Here is a 20,100-nt window from a genome sequence, read left to right as displayed (position 1 = left end):
GATCGTAGTTTGACGCTTGCTATAAGCTTACTACTTTCTGAAATTCTGAAGTGTAAAAAAAAAAAAAAAAAAAAAACATTGGGAATATTATTAATTTTTAATATTTTGAAAATAAATGGAATGTGAAAACAAAAAAGTAGTTTTATTTATTAAAAATAATATATAATTTAAAAGCAATTAAAAGTAAAGAATATATTTCAAGAATTCTAAAAACCTCCGATCTTTTTCTGGGTTAAATTTATTATATTAGCATTTTTGAATAATGAGAACACTCAAATTTGTTGTACAAACATTGAATTAAAGTTTATTTTAAATAAATTATATTTACATATAAATGTAGCAAAACATCACAACTTTGGAATATTAAAAAATAAATAACTTTGAAGCTATCAGTCTTGCATCTCAATTAGTTTTTCCTAATAAATTATATATTTTCTGCCAAAAATAACTTATTTTATTTGTTTCATTTGTTTTTCTTCTCTTTTCAGCTAGCTCAGATTTAAAAAGTTTCCAACTTTCTCTTATTTCCGGATCAGCAGGTCCCCAATCTTCACTATGTCGTAGAATGTTTTGTATGGTCTAAATATTGAATTAATATAAATTTATTTAAACCAAATATAATATCATCATCATTTTACCGAACAACAATTTTTGTCATAATTATTTGAAGCTTCCCATATAAACCATAAAGGAAATTGAGCAAATCCTATGCTCAATATTACCCATCCAATAACTGTTAAATTGAAAAATAGTTAGTTTTTTTTTATGAAAATGAAAAATAATTAATAATATTTTCTCACTGTTTGCAGAGGCGGGATATTCCATGCCACTGTATTTGAGTGAATCGAAAGTAACCATGGAATAAATAAAAATTATTAACATAAACCCTGGTGTAATAATTGTCCAGCACAAACGCCAATACAGTGTTACTTTTCTATTGGTCATAAACTCAACATCATCGCAGAAATTTTGTAATCCTTGGAGTAGATAATTGGGCTGTTAACATTTAAATTTTGAAAGGATAAAAGTATTCCTTACCATAAATCCAAGTTATTCCAATCAATTCAAAAATAGCCAAGACAAAAACTATAAACGTCCCACCGAAGAAATCGATTAAATTCAAAATCCACTGTCCTCCCTGCAAAGTATATTTCTTTCAGTTTCGTTTTGTACATAATTTTAAAATAGTCAAACACTAACGGGTGTTGCATAAATCAAGCTACTACAAAATCCGATTGTGCATGTTATGATTGCAACGTTAATAAATTTAAAGGAAGTAAAACGGTCACAAATAATTGTAACCATTGAGCTTTGTAGGGCTACAATAGAACCGACTCCAAGTACGAACATCATGAAGAAAAATGCAATTGCAAAACCCTAGAAAAAGAGAAAGATATTTAACCTCGGAAGAATTGACGATGCTGATTTGAGATAAAAAATCATTAGCATTTGTCTTCTGGAAGCTACCTTTAAACTTCAAGCCCATGTATGTAATTCTTACCTGGGGAAAAAATTGAAATTTGGAAATAGCATCTGGGTATGATATAAAAGCAAGTCCAGTTCCACCTCGAACAACTTCGGAAATATTATCGATGTTAAGATTATGTGCCAAGTTTCCAAGAATCCCAAACATAGTCACACCAGCTAGTATGCTCGTAAACGTATCTAGCGTAGTAACTATCATAGCATCTCTTAAATAATAAATAAAACAAAATTTTAAAGTGATTAAATTATTTAGTAGAAAATCTTCCTACATTTTACCTATAAATACTATGATTGAATTTATTGTATGATGAAAACATTATAATTGATCCAAGGCCAACTGCTAATGAAAAAAAGCACTGAACAACAGCTTCCTTCCAAACCTAAAATTAAGATTTTTCCCGAGTTAATTTCTGTAGATAGGTATTTCAGGTTGGTAATAATTAAAACCTTAATATTAGTTAGCTCTGACCAGTTTGGTTTCAAAAAGAATATAATACCGTTGAGGGCGCCTTCTAAGGTAACAGCCCTTAAAAGCAAGGCAAACAGTGCTACGTATGGAAAAAGCGCTAGGAAATATGCTGCTTTTCCGGAACTTTTAACTCCCTTTGCTATCACTAAAAATATAACAATCCATGATATGAAAAGTGTTCCAGTTAGATGCAAGCTCGGATATCCAATTCCATCTTCTATATTATCCTTTTCATTTATGACGCTCTTTCTAAAAAAGAAAGCAGATTTTGGAACGTTATTCAGTGGTCCTTATTTAGGTTTTCGGGATTTATTGATTTATTATTTTTGTTCGAACTTCCTAAGGTCTTCACTATACTTACAAATAATACATTTCTGAGCTGGTTTGCAAGTGTTTTGTTTCATGTGTAGTTCTATTACTGCCTCCACTAGATGGTACACACGTAGGGCCCCATTCTTCTCTGCAATATGTCCAAGGAAGCACAGCTTGAAATGACACTCCAAAATAGTACAGTGCCAAAGCCAAAAGGGATGAGTAATATGTTATGATCAACAAAACTGCATACGCCTGACCGATTCCAACACCTTTAATGAAATGAGAATGTAATGCCGGGATTGAAGTATCCATAAGCCCATATTAGAGCTTTGTTGTACCAATGAATCCTGGGCAAATAGCCCAAATTTTGATGGAACTTCTGCTTGAAAATTGTCCTAAAATCATCTCAATGTAGTACATCGGTTTACCTTTTAATTTGTGTATTTGTTAAAGTTAATTTACAGTATTTTGTTTATTTATTTATATTCATACATACCAATAAGTATTAAAACAATAATATATGGAATAAGGAATGCTCCGCCACCATTTTCGTACGCTGTGAAGGGAAAACGCCATACATTGCCCAATCCAACAGACACAGATATGCAGGACATAAGGAATTCAAGGCTATTAGACCAATTTGGTCTTTGAGGATCTTCTTTTTCATCAGACTAGAGAAGTTATGCAGACAATTTAAATTTAAAGTTTCATAAACAATTGTAATCGACATTTTCTAAAAATTATCGATGAATTAAGACAGAATGAAATTTAAAACTTTTTTTTAAATCTTAATTCTTCTTTAAAATCTATACAAAACGGAAAGATGGTATGTAAAACTAATTAAAATTGAATTTTAATACAAAACTGCATTTTTATAATTAAATATACTAAATTTATTTAAATTATGGCTTTACTGTATAAGAATTTTAATAATTTAAAACCATTACGTTTTGTAAACAATCTTCCATGTGGATAGGCCTTAAAGCTATTTCTCCAGGGTGTAGCATAAGTAGTGGTCCAAACTGTATATGATGAACGCTCAGGTCATGACCTACCAGAATTTGGTAACTTGTCTATACCGCATCTCAACGGGTTTCGATTAACGGTTGTTTTAATGAAATTTTCAAAAACACCTACTTTTAGTCGGTTTTTCAATCACCCTGTCCTCAAATGATTTTTGTTTTTACTATATGTTAATATTTTACAATTTTGAATAAACATTCAATGTTGTTGCATTTAAAAAATTTCATATTTTGCAAAATATTAGTATTTAATCAAGGTTGCAATCTCAGTCCTTCAGCTTTCTGCCTTTATATCGAAAATCTAATAAAAGACATGCCGTGTGGCATAACAATTGATGGGTTCCGGATTAAAGTTCTGATGTACGCAGACGATCTTGTCATGTTAGCCGAATCTCCTGAATCTCTTCAGTTAATGATCAACAAATTACGGAATTACTGTTCGAAGTGGAATCTAACAGTAAACCTTGACAAATCAAAAACAATGGTGTTTCGGAGAGGTTCAGGGCGATTGGCTGCAAACGAAAAATGGTATTATGGAGCGGACCAAGTTAAAACTGTGGCAAGCAACTTAAACCTAGAAAAACAACTAGTAAAAAAACTTTATCCAAAAATGCGATTGGGACGGTGTGGAAAAATGTGTATGGTAACAAGGACCTAGCATTTAGAGCAAAATACAAAGTTTTTCTCGCAACGTCCGAATCAATAATGGTGTATGTTGCAGAATCATGGGGCTGGAATCAGTCTGAAACCACTCAAAAACTCCTGAGGTTCTTTTTAAAGATATGTATATATATATATATATATATATATGCTTCTCATTGAAACCAGTCTATCACCTTTACATCTCTCATCGCTTAAACTGCACTTCAACTACATTACCAAGTTAATGTATAGCCAAGCTCATGGTTCCAGGAATGGAAAAACTTAGCGGACTCTTGTGAACTCTCTTTCAACCTAACTTTAGATAATTTACTACTACTACTACTACTTCAGCACAATTTAGGAGAATCCAACTACTTCAAGGACACCCATAACATTGAAATAATATCATTGATTTTCAGGGCTAGAGGTGAACTTTTGCCTCTCAATTTCATTCCACATCGCAAAGACCTATTACTAAGCTGCTCCTTATGCAATACCAACAAAAGAGAAAACGTACTGCATTTCATCGCAAGGTGCCCGATTCTAGCTGAAATTCGGCGACAAATATGGCAGAAAAGTTATATGGAACAAGCGGAACTCATTGAAATTCTAAATGGAACAGATTGGAAAAAACTATCTCAATATTTAAAAATAGCACTTAACTATAGAAGACAGATAATAAGAGAATACTTTTAATATACAATTGTATATAAAGCACCATAAAACAATAAAAATTGGAAATTTTATTAATTAAGGCTATCATCTGGCTGACGGCCCTTCCGGCCATGCCACTAAAGATTGAAATTTAAATTTAAAATCAAATGAATGAATGAATTATAGATTCTGTTATTTGCTTGCTTCTGCACATTCAAATTATTTCTTCTTTATGAAATAAATAAGGTTTCGCACTTTTAAAGCTTAACAACTTAATTGGTTTAAAAATGGCGGTAATACAAACAGCCATATTAATTCCCGTTAAAATAATAAAAGTGTTAGTACAAGTACTAGACGTAGTAGTAGTCGTTAAGAAGCGCTGCTTGATTAGTACATTGCTGCTTGTACTAAACTAAGCTAAGGGGCTACTCACATCATGAGCCTAATTCAATGAATTTGAAACAAGATGTCTCTAGTGATGTAATACAAAATTCTAACAGAAATACATTTTTTCTTTTTGTATTTGTTTTTTAAATGGTGACTTATTAAATTAAAATGCTTATAACTTTTGAACCAAAGCTAGCTTTGTAATGTTTTATACCTTTTTGAAAAGCTAAAAAATCAAACAAGTTTGTGTACTTAATATGATTTTTTTTAAATAAAACTATTTTAAAGTTCGATGTAAAAAATTAAGTTTGATAAGAATATGATTTTAACTACTAATTTTTTTAATTAATTATTATTTATTTGTAGCTTAATATACAATATCTTTTAAATTTTAAATTATTTCATTAGCGAGTGGTTTAGAACATTTTAATTCTTTACATCTTTAATTCAAATATATATAACAAAGAGAAGTGTTATTTAAAATTAATTTATGGTTCAAGGGAAAACGATACTAAGAAAAACCCTTATTAGAATCTTAAAAACTAGTATTGCTTAGGCCCCATTATCAACAAAATGCAGAAGTTGACAGTAATTTTAGGTGTTATTTTGGTTAGATACGTTTCTGATAAGATTGTTGCCAGAGAAGGAGCAGTTTAAGAAAAATGTCTCTTGTTGTTTGTTAACAAAGTTCTTAACTGTGTAAGCATTAGCCTTATCATGGAGTCTTTTAGTTGAGTAATGCCATGGAAATCCGAGCATGATTTTCAAAACTTTATTTTGACTTACTTGAAGTTTTTGAATGTACGAGTGAGCACAGTCAAACCAAACAGGTGCGCCATAAAGTAGTATTGGTTGGAAAATAGTTTTAAATATTATTAATTTATTTTGCTTGTTCTTGTGAATAAAAGGATATAAAATCTTTATTGTTAAGTTGATTTTGTTAATTGTATTAGATATGTGTGTTTTGAAAGTAAGCTTTTTATCTAAAAATATGCCGAGGTATTTGCAGTTATCCGACCATTCGATTTCATTGGCACAGATTTTTAGTTTTTTGTCCGGTAAGTAACAAGAATTTCTTCGACGTGTAAACCATGTTGCTATTGTCTTCGTACCGTTGACTTTATTTTCCATTTGTGAAAATATTTCTCAATAAGAACTATGGCTTCTTGCAATTTGGTAAAGACATTTTGAAATAAAACACCGGAGGCAAATAAAACGGTATCGTCAGCAAACATTGCTAAGCTAACATTTGGGTTGGGAATCGGGAAATCAGACAAAAAAATATTGAATAAAATTGGGCCCAAAACAGATCCTTGCGGAACGCCTGCGGAAACTTCATATTTTGAGGATCTTACGTTTCCCAAATGGACTGCGAATTTTCTGTCTTCCAGAAAACTTTTTATAGTTTATATGATTAGGATAGGAAAGTTAAATTTGGCAAGTTTGAAAATAAGGGCATTGTGCCAGACTGTGTCAAAGGCTTTTTCGATGTCCAAAAGGACCATACCTGTAGATTTCTTTATACCAAGGTTTTGTTTTATTGAATTTTTAATTCTAACAATTTGATGTATAGTTGAATGACTAGGTCTAAAACCAAACTGATAATCTGGGTAAAGATTTAAGTCATCGACAAGGCACTGTATCTTGTCTTTAATAATTTTTTCCAAGATTTTACTCAAACAGTTAAGTAGGCTTATGGGTCTGTAGCTTAGTAGGTTTTCACGTAGTTTTCCTGGTTTCGCAATGGGTATAACTTTTGCAACTTAACAACTGCTGGGAAAATAACTAAGTTTGATGCAAGAGTTAAGAAGGACGGTAAGGAATATTGTGCCCTTATCTGGAAGTTTTTTCAGTAGAGTGTTGTTGATGTTGTCTACACCTGGGGATTTTTTGGAGATAGTTGCTTTTATGAGTTGCTTCACTGTTTTATGGTTGGTAAAACAATCGTTCGTTGTTGTTTCTCTATTTGGAATTTCTAAAAGAAGATCCTGGATCTCACTTTCAGTAATATTATCACTAAGATGAGCTGAGATTAAGTGATTGTTGTAAAAAGTAGCAGCAATGACATTTGCTTTCTCATTTTGTGTTATAAATAGCTCGTTTTGAATCCTTAATGGTGGAATGATATTGCCTTTTTTCTTAATTACCCTAGTTATTTTCCAGGAACGCTTACTGGCTTTATCAAAACATGATAAAAGTGAATCCCAATTCCTATTTTTAAAGGAAAATATCTCAATCTTAATCTTGTTGTTTAGGAATTTTAAGTTAGAGAGAAAAGTTTCCTGTCTATATCGTATCCATTTTCTTCTTTCAGAGTTTCGTAAACGGATAAGAGAAAGAATATAGTTTGGTAGAGTAAGTTTGTGGATATTGGTAGAAGGTTTTTTGGGTATGGAGAAATCAGTAGCCCTTTTGATTATTTCAGAAAAATGTTCAACGTACGTGTCGATTTCGTGGGATTAATGAATGTCTTCGATGGATACAACATTAGGATTTGAGTTTTCTCTAACAAAAGACTTGTACCTAGTCCAATTTGCTGCTTTGTAGTTGTAACAGGTTCTTTCTGAAACTGTTGAGACATTACAATTAAGTTCTAGACAAACAGGGAGATGGTCGGAACTACTAATATTTTGCAAAATAGGGCCTAAAAATGACATTTTTTAAATGCAACAATATTGAATGTTCCTAAAAATTGTAAAATATGATCATATAGTAAAAACAAATATCATTTGTGGACAGGGTGATTGAAAAACCGACTAAAAGTAGGTGTTTTTGAAAATTTCATTAAAACAACCGTTACTCGAAACCCGTTGAGATGCGGTATAGACAAGTTACCAAATTCTATATACAATGTATTTTGAAACTTTACATGCTTTACGAACACGTTTTTTTACAAACTCCGCAATGTTCACCATTTTCCTAGTGAATTTTAACAATTTCAATGCTTTGTGGAGTGCGTATCGTTCCATTTTAAGTAATGACTTAGTTTTTGCCTTGTTGAAAGTCAAAGGATGAAAGTTGTAAAAGTGCTAGCTGCTCAAATAGCTGACTTTTCTAGATGAAAACCCTATAATACCTAAATCTTATCCTTACAATTTTCACAAATTAATAAACAAATCTTAAGCCACATTTGTCAGAGTAATAGATTAATGTTTAATTGGTATGCAATTAAATGAAAATCTCTCAACAAAAATTGAGATTGAACACAGGAGGTGTTCAAAAAAAGCCTTCAGATTTTCATCAAAAATTGAATTAAATAAAAAAAATATTGTTTTTCGTGGCGCATGGAACATTAGAATTGCTTTTTTTACTGTTATTACATTATTAACTTCAAGTACATTCAAACGAGTGCTGTTAAGGTGTCAAATTTAGTGCTAAATATTTTGTATAGTTCTATTAAGGTAAGTATACACGATAGGAAGGTTTTCCATTATTGGCAGATTTTTCATAAAGCATTTTAACCAATTTGTATCAACCATGCAAATACCCAATTGTACAGGGTCCGATTATGTAATGTAATGGCATAGTATTTATTTTTAAAAATTCAATAAAATTTTTCTGTTAAATTGTTTATTGATTTGTCATTGTCTTTTAAAATATGGGAGATCTCTTTGCCGGACCCTGTATCTGTCATAAGTGACAAATTTGCAAAAAACCATCTTGCAATCGTTTGTACACTTATTGGATATTCGATGATATTGTTTCCAAACAACATTATTTAATTTTTAATTATTAGACATTTTTTGTACAGAAAATAATAACAAAAGTGTACAGAATTATAAAAAAAAAATCGAAAAATAGGAAAATCAAAAAAAAAGGCTGGTATGCGACCCACACTGATAACTTCCCATCCCGTCTGTATTGCTTTAAAGTTTGTCTATATGTACTCGTATCAATTTTTACCAAATTTGCGTACTATTTTTTGTAGATTTTAAAATTTTATTTATTATTATTTTGTATTAAAAAACGGACCGTTGGATTTTTATATAAAAATTACTGAATATCAAAAACAATATTTTCTGTGAAATAAAATAAGTTTGAAGCCAATACCTACAATTTTTGAAAATATATTTGAGTCGAAAATCATTTTTACCAACTTTTATTAATATTTTTTGAGGTTTTATATTTTTTGTAAGAAAACTGTCAATTCGATTTTTCTCAACATTTTTCAGAATGTTGAAAATAATCTATATATATAAAAGAAAGTCGTGTTAGTTACACCACTTATAACTCAAGAACGGCAGAACAGATTTGGCTGAAAATTGGTAGGGAGGTAGCTTAGAGCCAGGAGACGGACATAGGATACTTTTTATCCAGTTCGACAGCGTTCCCATGTGACTTGACATGAAACGTGAGTCACTATAAAACGTGGTATAACAAAAAAGAATCAGACTTGAAATAACAAAACGCAAATGACAGCTATGTAATTGACGTAAAATGACAGCTATGTAATGACGTATGTATGACAATTTGATATTTGTATGAAATCAATATTAAAACTATTTCTATTAAATAAATAAATAATTAAGAAGTGGATTGAAGTGAAGTGAAGTTTAATTAAAAGTGAAGTGAAGTTTAATTAATAATGCCGCGACCAAGACGATCGAATCTTTCCCGACAAAGCCGTAATGCAAGAAGAATACAAAATACTGCAAATGAAAGGACTGAAGAAGAACAAGAAAGTGCACGTGAACAGCGCCGCGATAGTATGACTCGACTTCGTGCTTCTCAATCACGAGAGCAAAGTGAAGCAGCCCGTGAAACAGCTCGGTTGGCAACATTAAAAGATTTACACAATGATTTCCGCCAAATACTGCCAGTAATTCCAAGATCTACGGCTGCCGATGAAAGAAACGCTTGCCTCAAATCGTCAAATCTATGGCGCTATGTGAAGAAACTGCAGCTGACAAAAAACATGAAAGTTACATTGCTTAATGATACATCTGCTGAAGATTTTTTGGAGCAATTGCTGACTATCGGTAATGGTCAAGTACCTGTCGATGAATCGAGCGGATTAATATCATTTCCAAATAATTTCTGTAAATTTGTCTCATCAAAAGACGAACTTATCAACAATGTATTTCCAAATATTATTTCTAACTACAAAAATAATGAATGGTTGAGTGAGCGAGCAATTTTAGCGACTAAGAATAAAGATGATGATGACCTGAACTACATAATTCAAAATAAGATCATTGGAACAATGCATTTATTCAAATCTATTGACTGTGTCACAAATGAAGATGAAGCTACAAACACTCCAATTGAATTTTTAAACTCTTTGGACGTGCCTGGCTTACAACCGCACAATTTACGCCAAAAGGTTGGCTCCGTAGTAATCATGCTTCGAAACATAAACCAACCAAAACTGTGCAACGGTACGCGTTTGGTGGTTAGTAAATTGATGAACAATGTAATTTACGCTACGATAATGATAGGAAAATTCAAAGGTGAGGAAGTTCTCATTCCGAGGATCCGATGATCCCAACCGATATGCCGTTTGAATTTAAAAGACTTCAATTTCCGATACGTCTTGCATTTGCCATGACCATCAACAAATCACAAGGCCAATCCTTAAAAGTTAGTGATTTAAATCTAGAACATTCATGTTTTTCCCATGGTCAATTATACTTGGCATGTTCACGGGTCGGAAGACCATCTGCGTTGTTTGTTTTTGCGCCTGATAATAGAACAAAAAATGTCGTGTACTTGAGTGAAGAGCAACCTATGTACTAAAATACAGAAATAATAATGAATGATTAATGTAGTTATTTAATTTTTTTTGTATTTTTTCCAATAAAAAAAAACACAATCTGCTTATTTATTGCCATTAAGGCGGAACAAAGTTCGTCGGGTCAGCTAGTATTTCTTAAAAGATAAAATAAGTTTGAAGCCTAAATTTCAAGTTTTTGAAAAGATATTTAAATCGATATTAAATTTTTGCCAACTTTGAGTAATGTTTTTTTTAGATTTTTATTCTTTATAAAAAAAAACTGTCAGTTCGATTTTTCTCAAAATTTTATCAGATGTCAAAAACATTATTCTTCGTTGCACAAAATTGTTTTGGAGATGAAATCATATTTAAAGCGTAAAATTTTGGAGGTGACAATTTTTTTTCTTGTGTTTTTCATTTATAAAAAAACCGTTAAATGGATTTTTTTTTCAAAAAATATTTTCTTTGATATCACGTTACAATATATTATATAAAATTTAATTCAAGTCTCTAGCGATTAACCAAAATTTTCATCTTTTTTTCAAACTGCTATGGTAAAAAAAACCACCCACGCAATTTTCTTGAGAGCCCTTTGTGCATCTTTCTGCCTTATTGTCTGTATAACAAAATTTATTTGAAATCGATGTCTCTTCTGGTTCTTGAGCTATGGAACGAAAAAAACGTCGCGAACGAACGGACGTACAGACGTACGTATTTCGACTCTAGGGACCTTGAAACGTCGATAAGTGTCGAACTTTTCAATTTGAAAAATCGGACCTATTACAATAACTTCCTATGGGAAGTTAATAAGAAGTCACCGTTTGGCAAAATAAAGAAAAAGTAGTTATATAAAAAAGATGATAAAGGATGTGACGCATGAAAATCACTGTTTCCCTTTTGTTTATATTTTATTTTTTAAAAGTTTAAATGCACGACCTGTTGTTTTCACTTATTAAACAAATTTTCATATTCTCTGTCATCTTTTAAGAAAATTGTCTACCAATTTTTTGTTGTTTTCTAAAGTCTTCTCAAATGGTATACATGTGCATTCAAGAGGACACAAGCGTCCACAGGTTTTTCTCAAAACCCACCTCTGTCTATCAACTCATACTCTCACCTCCCCGCGGTGAACATCGGGTGCCTAGTACCTCAACTGGAGATTGGGTTCCAACCCCAGTGGAAAGTTGTTGGGGGCAGCAAACGAGAGAGGGGGGGAGAGGTGTTTCCACTAAGGCACCTCTCCTTATACAGGCGGCAGCGGACAAATTCTCGAAATAGAATCAACGGTGGCGTCTACAGTTCCAGTAAGGTCGAACTTCTTAGAGAACACCTCATAGGGCTTCTTCGACATATTCGGAGCCCAGGCCTATAAGGAGCAGTTCATCCGGCTCCCCTTCCTTGGAGTTCTACTAAGGATCTGGCCTCCAGGTTGGGGGTTGTGCCGTCGGGGTGACTTCCTGGCCACGTAAAAACATCATAGTTTCGAAGCAACAACAAGCCTCGGATACGGACGGATTCACTGTTGACAACCCACGCAAACGAAATAAGGACAACGAATTTCGGATATGTACGTGGAATGTTAGGTCCCTTAACAGACCACGTGCAGCCGAACAATTAGCGGAAGCCCTAAACTGCTGCAAGGCAGATATTACAGCCATCCAAGAAGTGCGATGGGATGGACCGGGCAGACACAAACTAAAAGACTGCGATGTATACTACGGCGACTGCTACCGAGAACAAAGACAGCGTCTATTTGGGTGTGGATTTGTTGTTGGAACTAGGCTCAGGCAAAAAGTCTTGAGTTTCAACAGTGTGAGCGAGCGCATCACGACAATCCGCATCAAGGCTAAATTCGCCAACATAAGCCTAAGCCCCAACAGAGGAGAAAGATGAAGACACCAACGATATGTTCTTCGAGCTCTTGGACAAGACATATGAGCAGTGCCCTGGCTATGACATTAAAATTGTCTTAGGAGATTTTAATGCCAAGCTAGGAAGAGAAGACATCTTTGGTGGCATAATCGGGAGATACAGCCTGCACGACACTACCTCCGACAACGGATTCAGGCTGGTCGATTTCGCTGCGGGGCGAGACGTTCTGGTAGCTAGTACGCAGTTCACGCATCTTAATATCCACAAGGGGACATGGAAATCTCCTGATCAATCAACCGTCAACCAGATTGACCACATTGACCACATTGCGATCGACGCACGACACTATTCCAGTATCCAGGATATCCGAACATTCCGAGAGGCCAACATTGACTCGGACCACTACCTCGTTGTAGTCAAGGTATGGCTACGGATATCACGATCCAAGCCAAAACAAGGAAGTACTGTGAGAACATTCGACGTTAGACGGCTACAATCGCAAGAGACTGCCATTTCCTTTTCCGATCGAGTCTCTAATAACCTCTTAAGGAGTCCTATGTTTCCTGCATTAAGCATTGACAACCAGTGGCAACATTGCCTTTCAGCCATCAGAGATGCCGCCTCTGAAGTGCTAGGTTTCACACGGCCACCACAGCGAAACCCCTGGTTTTACGACGAATGCCGGCAAGCGCACGCAGCGAAACAAGAGGCATACAAAACGGCGCTGCACAAAAGGACTAGAGCTGCTCGCGAGCTCTACGAGCAGAAGAGGAGAGAGGAACACCGGCTTCTTAGATGGAAAAAAAGAGAGCATGAGAAGCGCGCGATCGAGGAGATAGAGGGATGTCACAACAGGAATGAGGTTCGTTAATTTTACCAAAAGGTAAAAAAAACCTCCCAAGGGTACCAGCCATGAACCGAAGCCTGTAAAGACGATCAGGGGCACATCGTAGTAGAACCGCAGTCGATGCTGAGAATATGGAAAGATCACTTCTCCAAATTATATAATGGCGATGACGAACCGAATTCCGCTGTAAGGGAGATAGAACCACTCAACCTCGGCGACGCAGATCAACAATTCCGCCCAACCGACCTTGACGAAGTGAAGATAGCTATATCTAAACTTAAGTCAAACAAAGCTGCTGGAGCTGACGGCATCACCGCCGAACTATTGAAAGCAGCAGGCGATGACTTGGTAGGGAGCATGCACCAACTCATCTGCAAAATTTGGTCGGAAGAAAGCATGCCCGATGAGTGGAATCTCAGCATAGTGTGCCCGATACATAAGAAAGGAGACCCTCTAAACTGCGCCAACTACAGAGGCATCTTAACATTGCGTATAAGATCCTCTCTGCAGTATTATGTGAACGTCTGAAGCCATTCGTCAACAACCTGATTGGTCCTTATCAGTGTGGCTTCAGACCAGACCACTACGGCAGATCTTGGAAAAAACCCAGGAGCTTCAAATCGATACCCACCATCTCTTTATCGATTTCAAAGCCGCGTATGACAGCATCTATAGGGAAGAGCTCTACCGAGCAATGTCTAGTTTTGGCATCCTTGTCAAACTTATCCGTTTGTGCAGAATGACGATGGAGAATGCACGCTGCTCTATCAAGGTCGGAAAAGATCTTACCGATGCATTTGATGTCAAAAAAGGTTTTAGACAAGGCGATGCACTGTCATGCGACTTCTTCAACATCGTTCTGGAAAGAATTGTGCAAAACTCAACCGTCAACACTAGAGGCACAATCTTCCAAAGATCCATCCAATTACTCGGATATGCAGATGATATTGACATAATTGGAAGATCAAAGCGTGATATCAGTGGAGCGTTTTTGAGCATTGCAACGGAAGCGAAGAAGATGGGTTTAGTGGTCAATGAGGGCAAGACCAAGTATATGCTGTCATCAAAAAAGGACACTGAACGACGACGTCTTGGACAAAACGTCACCATGGACAGCTATAACTTTGAGGTAGTTAAGGACTTTGTCTACCTAGGCACCGCTATTAATGCAGACAACGACACCAGCGCTGATATCAAACGAAGAATAACTCTTGCAAATCGCTGCTTCTTTGGACTTAGAAGGCAATTGAGAAGTAAAGTCCTCTCTCGGGCATGTAAAATCACCATCTATAAGACACTCATCATCCCGGTTCTCATTTATGGCGCTGAGGCCTGGACCCTGTCAAAGAAAGATGAGAGCGTCTTAGGATGCTTCGAGAGAAAAATTCTTCGGGCGATTTTTGGTCCCGTACGCATAGATGGAGAATGGAGGAGAAGATATAACGACGAGCTGTACGGGCTGTACAGCGACACTGACCTAGTTAGCAGAATTAAAGTCCAACGGCTTAGATGGCTAGGTCATGTAGAGCGGATGGACATCAACGCTCCAGCCCGGAAGGTCTTCGAATCCATTCCCGAGGGACGGCGCAGTAGAGGAAGACCGCGACTCAGGTGGTGCACCCAGGTGGGAGAGGACCTCAACCAACTTGGCGTGCGAAACTGGAGACAGCTAGCTAGGGACCGAGCTGGCTGGAGACGCTTGTTGGTTGAGGCCCAGGTCCGCCCCGGACTGTAGCGCCACCTTAAATAAGTAAGTAAGTAAAGTCTTCTCATCGTGTAAACAGATAATTATTAACTAGAAGATACAAAATGTTCAGCAGTTGTCTTCCAAAAATTGTCTTTTATTTGAAAAAAAACCAACCAACCGTATAAACGGATAATTTTCATATAATAGAAAATTGGCTATTGTCATCTAATTGGAAGATTTTTTTACAATTCGACCAGTGTTTAAAAATCTTCCAATCGGTTATACTTAGTTTTATCTATCGAAAAATAAAATCAATTTATTTTACCCCATGGAATGCAAAAACAAAGGGAAATTTGTGTGTTGACAGATTTAGATCAAAAACGAATTGATTTATTTTACCGATGGGAATCCCTAAAAGGAACAAGTGAAGACAAACCTTAACAAAAGAAATATATTTATTACTTTTGTTAAGGTTTTTTGCTCAGCTCCTTTGGTTTTAAACAAAAAAGGGAAGATCGGCATCGGATAAAAACAAGAATGTATGTATATTAAAGTGACAATTTTCATTGATGTTTAGTAGAGTCGCCTAATTGCGGCCTCCCCCAGTGGCCGTCCACCTATTAGAAAAGTCGATGTAACTAGTGAATTCGCATAGCTTTCTCTGAGTTTTTCGTTTGAAATTGTTCTCTTGAGCTTCTCTCTTAATCTGTCAACAATCCTGTTGCGTGTGCTCAGTAGCTCACGAAAAATTCACACATTTGCGTCGGGTCGTATTCGAGGAAGGTTTTGTTGTGAAACTACTGTGTAAATCCTTAGTGAAGTAGTGTTTGAAATTAGTGTTTTCAGTGCAAATTTTGTGGGTAAGTGTTTTAAAATATTATTCTTCTAATAAAATACATTATTTTTCATTAAAATTAGAGTTTAAATGTGAAAAACTTTTGTGTTCATTGTTGATTTTAAGGGGATCGGAGATAGGACACAAATAAACAGAGAACAGCTGAAACTGTTTCGAAAAGCAGGGCACAAATAACGGAGGAAGGGATAAAAAAAATGGTTTAGAGTGCTTAAAGAATTTCTTACAGAAGAAAATTCCCTAGAAGTGCTGGAGGATTCTTCTAGAATCTTTAACGCCGACGAAACGGGTTTTAGTATGGCACCAAAAACTGGGAATATGATTGACCCAAGAGGAATAAAGAATCTGTACGAAGTTAAGGCAGGAAACGAAAAAGAAAACTTAATTGTGCTGATGACCTTTTCTGCAGATGGGAGAACACTTCCTCCTATGGTTGTTTTGCCATACAAAAGGTCGCCGAGCTGGCTTAAAGCAATTCAAAGCAAAAAACCTGACTGGGTATTGGGAAAAACAGACAGTGGTTGGATGCGAGGAGAAACTTTCCTGCAGTATGTTAAAGAAGGTCTTGATGTTTGGTTATCCAAAAATGATATAAAACGTCCAGTTTTATTTTTTGTGGATGGACACGCTTCCCACATGTCAATTGAACTGAGTGACTTCTGCAGCAACAAAAACATTATATTGTATGCTCTTCCTCCAAACACTACCCACTTCCTTCAGCCGGCGGATGTAGGTGCCTTTAAGGGTTTAAAGTCCGACTACAAAAATATTTTGAATGAATGGCGCAAACGTTCGGGTAACCACGGCAGCATCATGAACCAAGAGCATTTTTGTGATGTCTTAGATGAGCTTTTAAATTACAAGGATAGGACGACCATCATAAAAAACGCCTTCAAAAAATGTGGACTATTTCCATTCGATCCAAATGCCGTACACTACTCCAAGTGTATAAAAAATACCCTAGAAGCTGAAGTGTTTCCGATATTGGTGGTGATGTCGCAGCGGTTCAAATGTTTGCGATTCTGGTGTCAGATTTCGAGATGGTCCTGAAAGTTCTGCAGGCGATGCGAATTCTCGGGGTGATCATGGTGCTGATTTTGGTGGTTTGTCTATTCGCAGTCCTGATAATGAAACTGGTGGTTATTTGGATTTGGATGTAGGTGATAATATTGGGAATTGTCTGAACGAGGACTTTGTGGTCAACTTCAATTGTGATAAAGATATTTCGAAGTTTTAGAGAAGCCGAAAAAGTTATTATTCACCTAAAAGATGATCTTCGCACCAAAAATATCGACCACAAAGTTGTGCTGGAAGTAATTCGTCAGGCTAGGCAAAACATTGTCGACGTTCCTCAAGGTACCCAATCGATTGAAGGAATTTATGAAATTACCAGTGATGGCTCATTGGTAAGAGTACCTCAACCCATTGGAGTTAGCATTCAGGCAGGTGACAGTCCGCAAGATTTGGAAGCGATCATAGGTACGTAGCTATATTCACAAATGTTCACTTGGAACCTGTGTTTTAAAAATTTAATTTGTTTATTAAAAGCAAGAAGTTTCTCATCTCAGGGCAACGACAACATTTTACGAGATATTTCTTCTCAAATCATGGATGAAAAGGAACCTGTAATAGATCGTATGCTTTATTTTTAGGGCCTTAAAAAGTTTAAATTTTTATTCTTAACATTCCTACCTACACAACCACACTGTTCAAAAAGTCAATCGGTTTTTGAAAAATATCTCAAATATCCTAAGCCAATTAGAGATTCAGTAAGACGGTTTTTTGACAGTCCTAAACCACCCATGTCAATATCATCTCAGGTATCGAAAAACTTTCAAAAAAATAAGGAGGAAAAAAAACAAATTAAAGTAGCTGAAGCTCAAAAAAGGAAGCTTGAAAGACAGAAAAAAAAAGAGGACAAGAACAAATCAGCAAAACGAAAAAAAGTTGTTCCGAAATGTCCATCTTGCAATGAAGATGTCCTTACGGACGTTGAGGAAGAAGGGCTGAAGAATATTGGATGCGATAGATGTGAAAACTGGTTCCACCTTAAATGTACAAATTTGACAACCATGTCGTTTTTAGATGCTGAGGTTGAAGAATTTGTATGCACAAAATGTGATACTTTATTACCCAAATTGTGATTAAAAAGACTTAAATGAATTTCTATTGTTATAAATACAATCTTTAAAGTATATACAAAAGTTCCTATTTATCTTATATTATTTTACTTGTTATAAATGAATTAAATTAAGAATTGTTTTGTTTTTTTTATTTTTTAAGGCTTAATAATGGGAAAAAAATTTATTTTTTCTTTGTACTTTTATTTTGAATGTGATTAAAAAGACTTTAATGAATTTGTTTCAATTGTTATAAATACAATCTTTAAGGTGTATAAAAAAAGTATTTATCTATTATTATTTTACTTTTTATAAATGAATTAAATTAAGATTTTTTTTGATTTTTATATTTTTTAAGGCTTAAAAATGGAAAAAAATAATTTATTTTTTCTTTATATTTTTTAATTTATTTTTATTTATATAAATAGTTTTTTAAGTTAAGCTCAGCAACTTTTCAAAAATAAAACACTTAAAGAAAAACAATTAAGAAATCTAAGCCTTTTATTTCTTGGGTGGCCGACTATAGGACATCAGCTGGCCGGAAATAAGAAACAAGGGGCCGGCCACAGGAAAAAATGACTTTTTTTTTTACAAAAATCTAAATAAATAATTGTATGGTAAGATTAATTTTCTATTTTTTATTTCACCGATTAAGAAATTAATAAACAATAATTAATTTCAAGAATTTTTCGAAAATCTTAATATTTGTTGTTACTGTGCTATATTTTATAAGGAAAAATCCTTAGGGGGCCGGCCACTAGCGACTCTACCCATTTTTTTTTTGAATACACTGCACAAAATTTACGATCGAAGAATATTTCTTTAAATCACAAATCTCTTATTTTTTTTTGCAAATAATATTTTAAAATAAAAACAAAATTTATCAACAAATTTAAACTAGATCCGCATTCGGTATAGAAATATCTTAAGGCCACAAAACTTTTAACAAATATTTCCCATGCTTACTTCTATTGAAATTTTCTTATCACGATTTGCCATAGTTTGAGCCTTTTTTTTATGAAGTTTATTTTAAGCTTGATTTTTTTTCAAATTGTAACGAACATTTTCTTTCCGGATATTAAAAAAACCAACTCGGACCACCCAATGCTGAAACTCGAATGTCTTAGCAAAGTCATTTACTGTCTCCACGAAACTTTATAAACATATATGGAGGCCTAGTAAGTAAATGGCAAGAAAAAAGTATACACGTGTGTGTGTGCCTTTATCGTCTTACAAAAATAACGATATATTTCTCTATCTCCTCAATCTATTTTATCTTTAATGTAGGCAATATTATGTTCATTAATTACTTGCGTTTTAATTGCTGATGTCTCTCATACCACAAAACTGATTGCACGTTTGTCTTAAGAAATATGTACACCTGTACAATTTTAGGGCATTCATTGTTTCAAAAAAAAGTAACTGTTTAAATAATTGTTTAAAATACGGGGGGCAATATAGTGTTTTTTAAACTGTTGCTAAGTTAAATTTAAGTTTGATTGAATTATTTTGTGACATAAAGAATTTGTTAAAAAGTAAGTAAACGGTGATTTTTTAAGAGCTTGAGAACTTTTTTTAAAAAAAAAAAGCATAAAATTTGCAAAATCTCATCGATTCTTTATTTGAAACGTTAGATTGGTCCATGACATTTACTTTTTAAAGATAATTTTATTTAAATGTTGACCGCGGCTGCGTCTTAGGTGGTCCATTCGGAAAGTCCAATTTTGGGTAACTTTTTCGAGCATTTCGGCCGGAATAGCCCGAATTTCTTCGGAAATGTTGTCTTCCAAAGCTGGAATAGTTGCTGGCTTATTTGTGTAGACTTTAGACTTGACGTAGCCCTACAAAAAATAGTCTAAAGGCGTCAAATCGCATGATCTTGGTGGCCAACTTACCGGTCCATTCCTTGAGATGAATTGTTCTCCGAAGTTTTCCCTCAAAATGGCCATAGAATCGCGAGCTGTGTGGCATGTAGCACCATCTTGTTGAAACCACATGTCAACCAAGTTCAGTTCTTCCATTTTTGGCAACAAA

The 20,100-nt window shown here is 34.6% G+C and overlaps 1 protein-coding gene across 1 annotated transcript; it reads right to left on the bottom strand.

Moving 5' to 3' along the window:
- Positions 1-283: 283 nt before the first annotated feature.
- Positions 284-19,168, bottom strand: LOC129948304 (sodium-dependent nutrient amino acid transporter 1-like). The gene is made up of 12 exons (XM_056059258.1): positions 19,033-19,168; positions 2,766-2,940; positions 2,608-2,697; positions 2,316-2,538; positions 1,933-2,203; positions 1,762-1,865; positions 1,502-1,691; positions 1,201-1,377; positions 1,039-1,138; positions 801-977; positions 639-733; positions 284-579 (listed from the first exon to the last, which is right to left on the bottom strand). Exons 1-12 carry the CDS (start codon positions 19,063-19,065, stop codon positions 403-405), a joined length of 1,812 nt encoding a protein of 603 aa, XP_055915233.1. The 5' UTR covers positions 19,066-19,168; the 3' UTR covers positions 284-402.
- Positions 19,169-20,100: the final 932 nt, after the last annotated feature.

This window comes from Eupeodes corollae, chromosome 2 (assembly GCF_945859685.1).
Source record: "Eupeodes corollae chromosome 2, idEupCoro1.1, whole genome shotgun sequence".
In the NCBI taxonomy this organism is placed as follows: Eukaryota; Metazoa; Arthropoda; class Insecta; order Diptera; family Syrphidae; genus Eupeodes; species Eupeodes corollae.
Note: the sequence above shows the minus strand (reverse complement) of the source record. Positions and strands in the feature narration are given on the sequence as shown.

What these genes read in the sequence shown, in the direction of transcription:
- LOC129948304 (XM_056059258.1), bottom strand. Translation starts at nt 19,065, where the DNA reads ATGGCAAATCGTGATAAGAAAATTTCAATAGAA. An exon ending in TTCAATCATAGTATTTATAG is followed by an intron (nt 1,692 to 1,761) that starts GTAAAATGTAGG and finishes TTATTATTTAAG; the next exon opens with AGATGCTATGATAGTTACTA. An exon ending in ATGACAAAAATTGTTGTTCG is followed by an intron (nt 580 to 638) that starts GTAAAATGATGA and finishes TTCAATATTTAG; the next exon opens with ACCATACAAAACATTCTACG.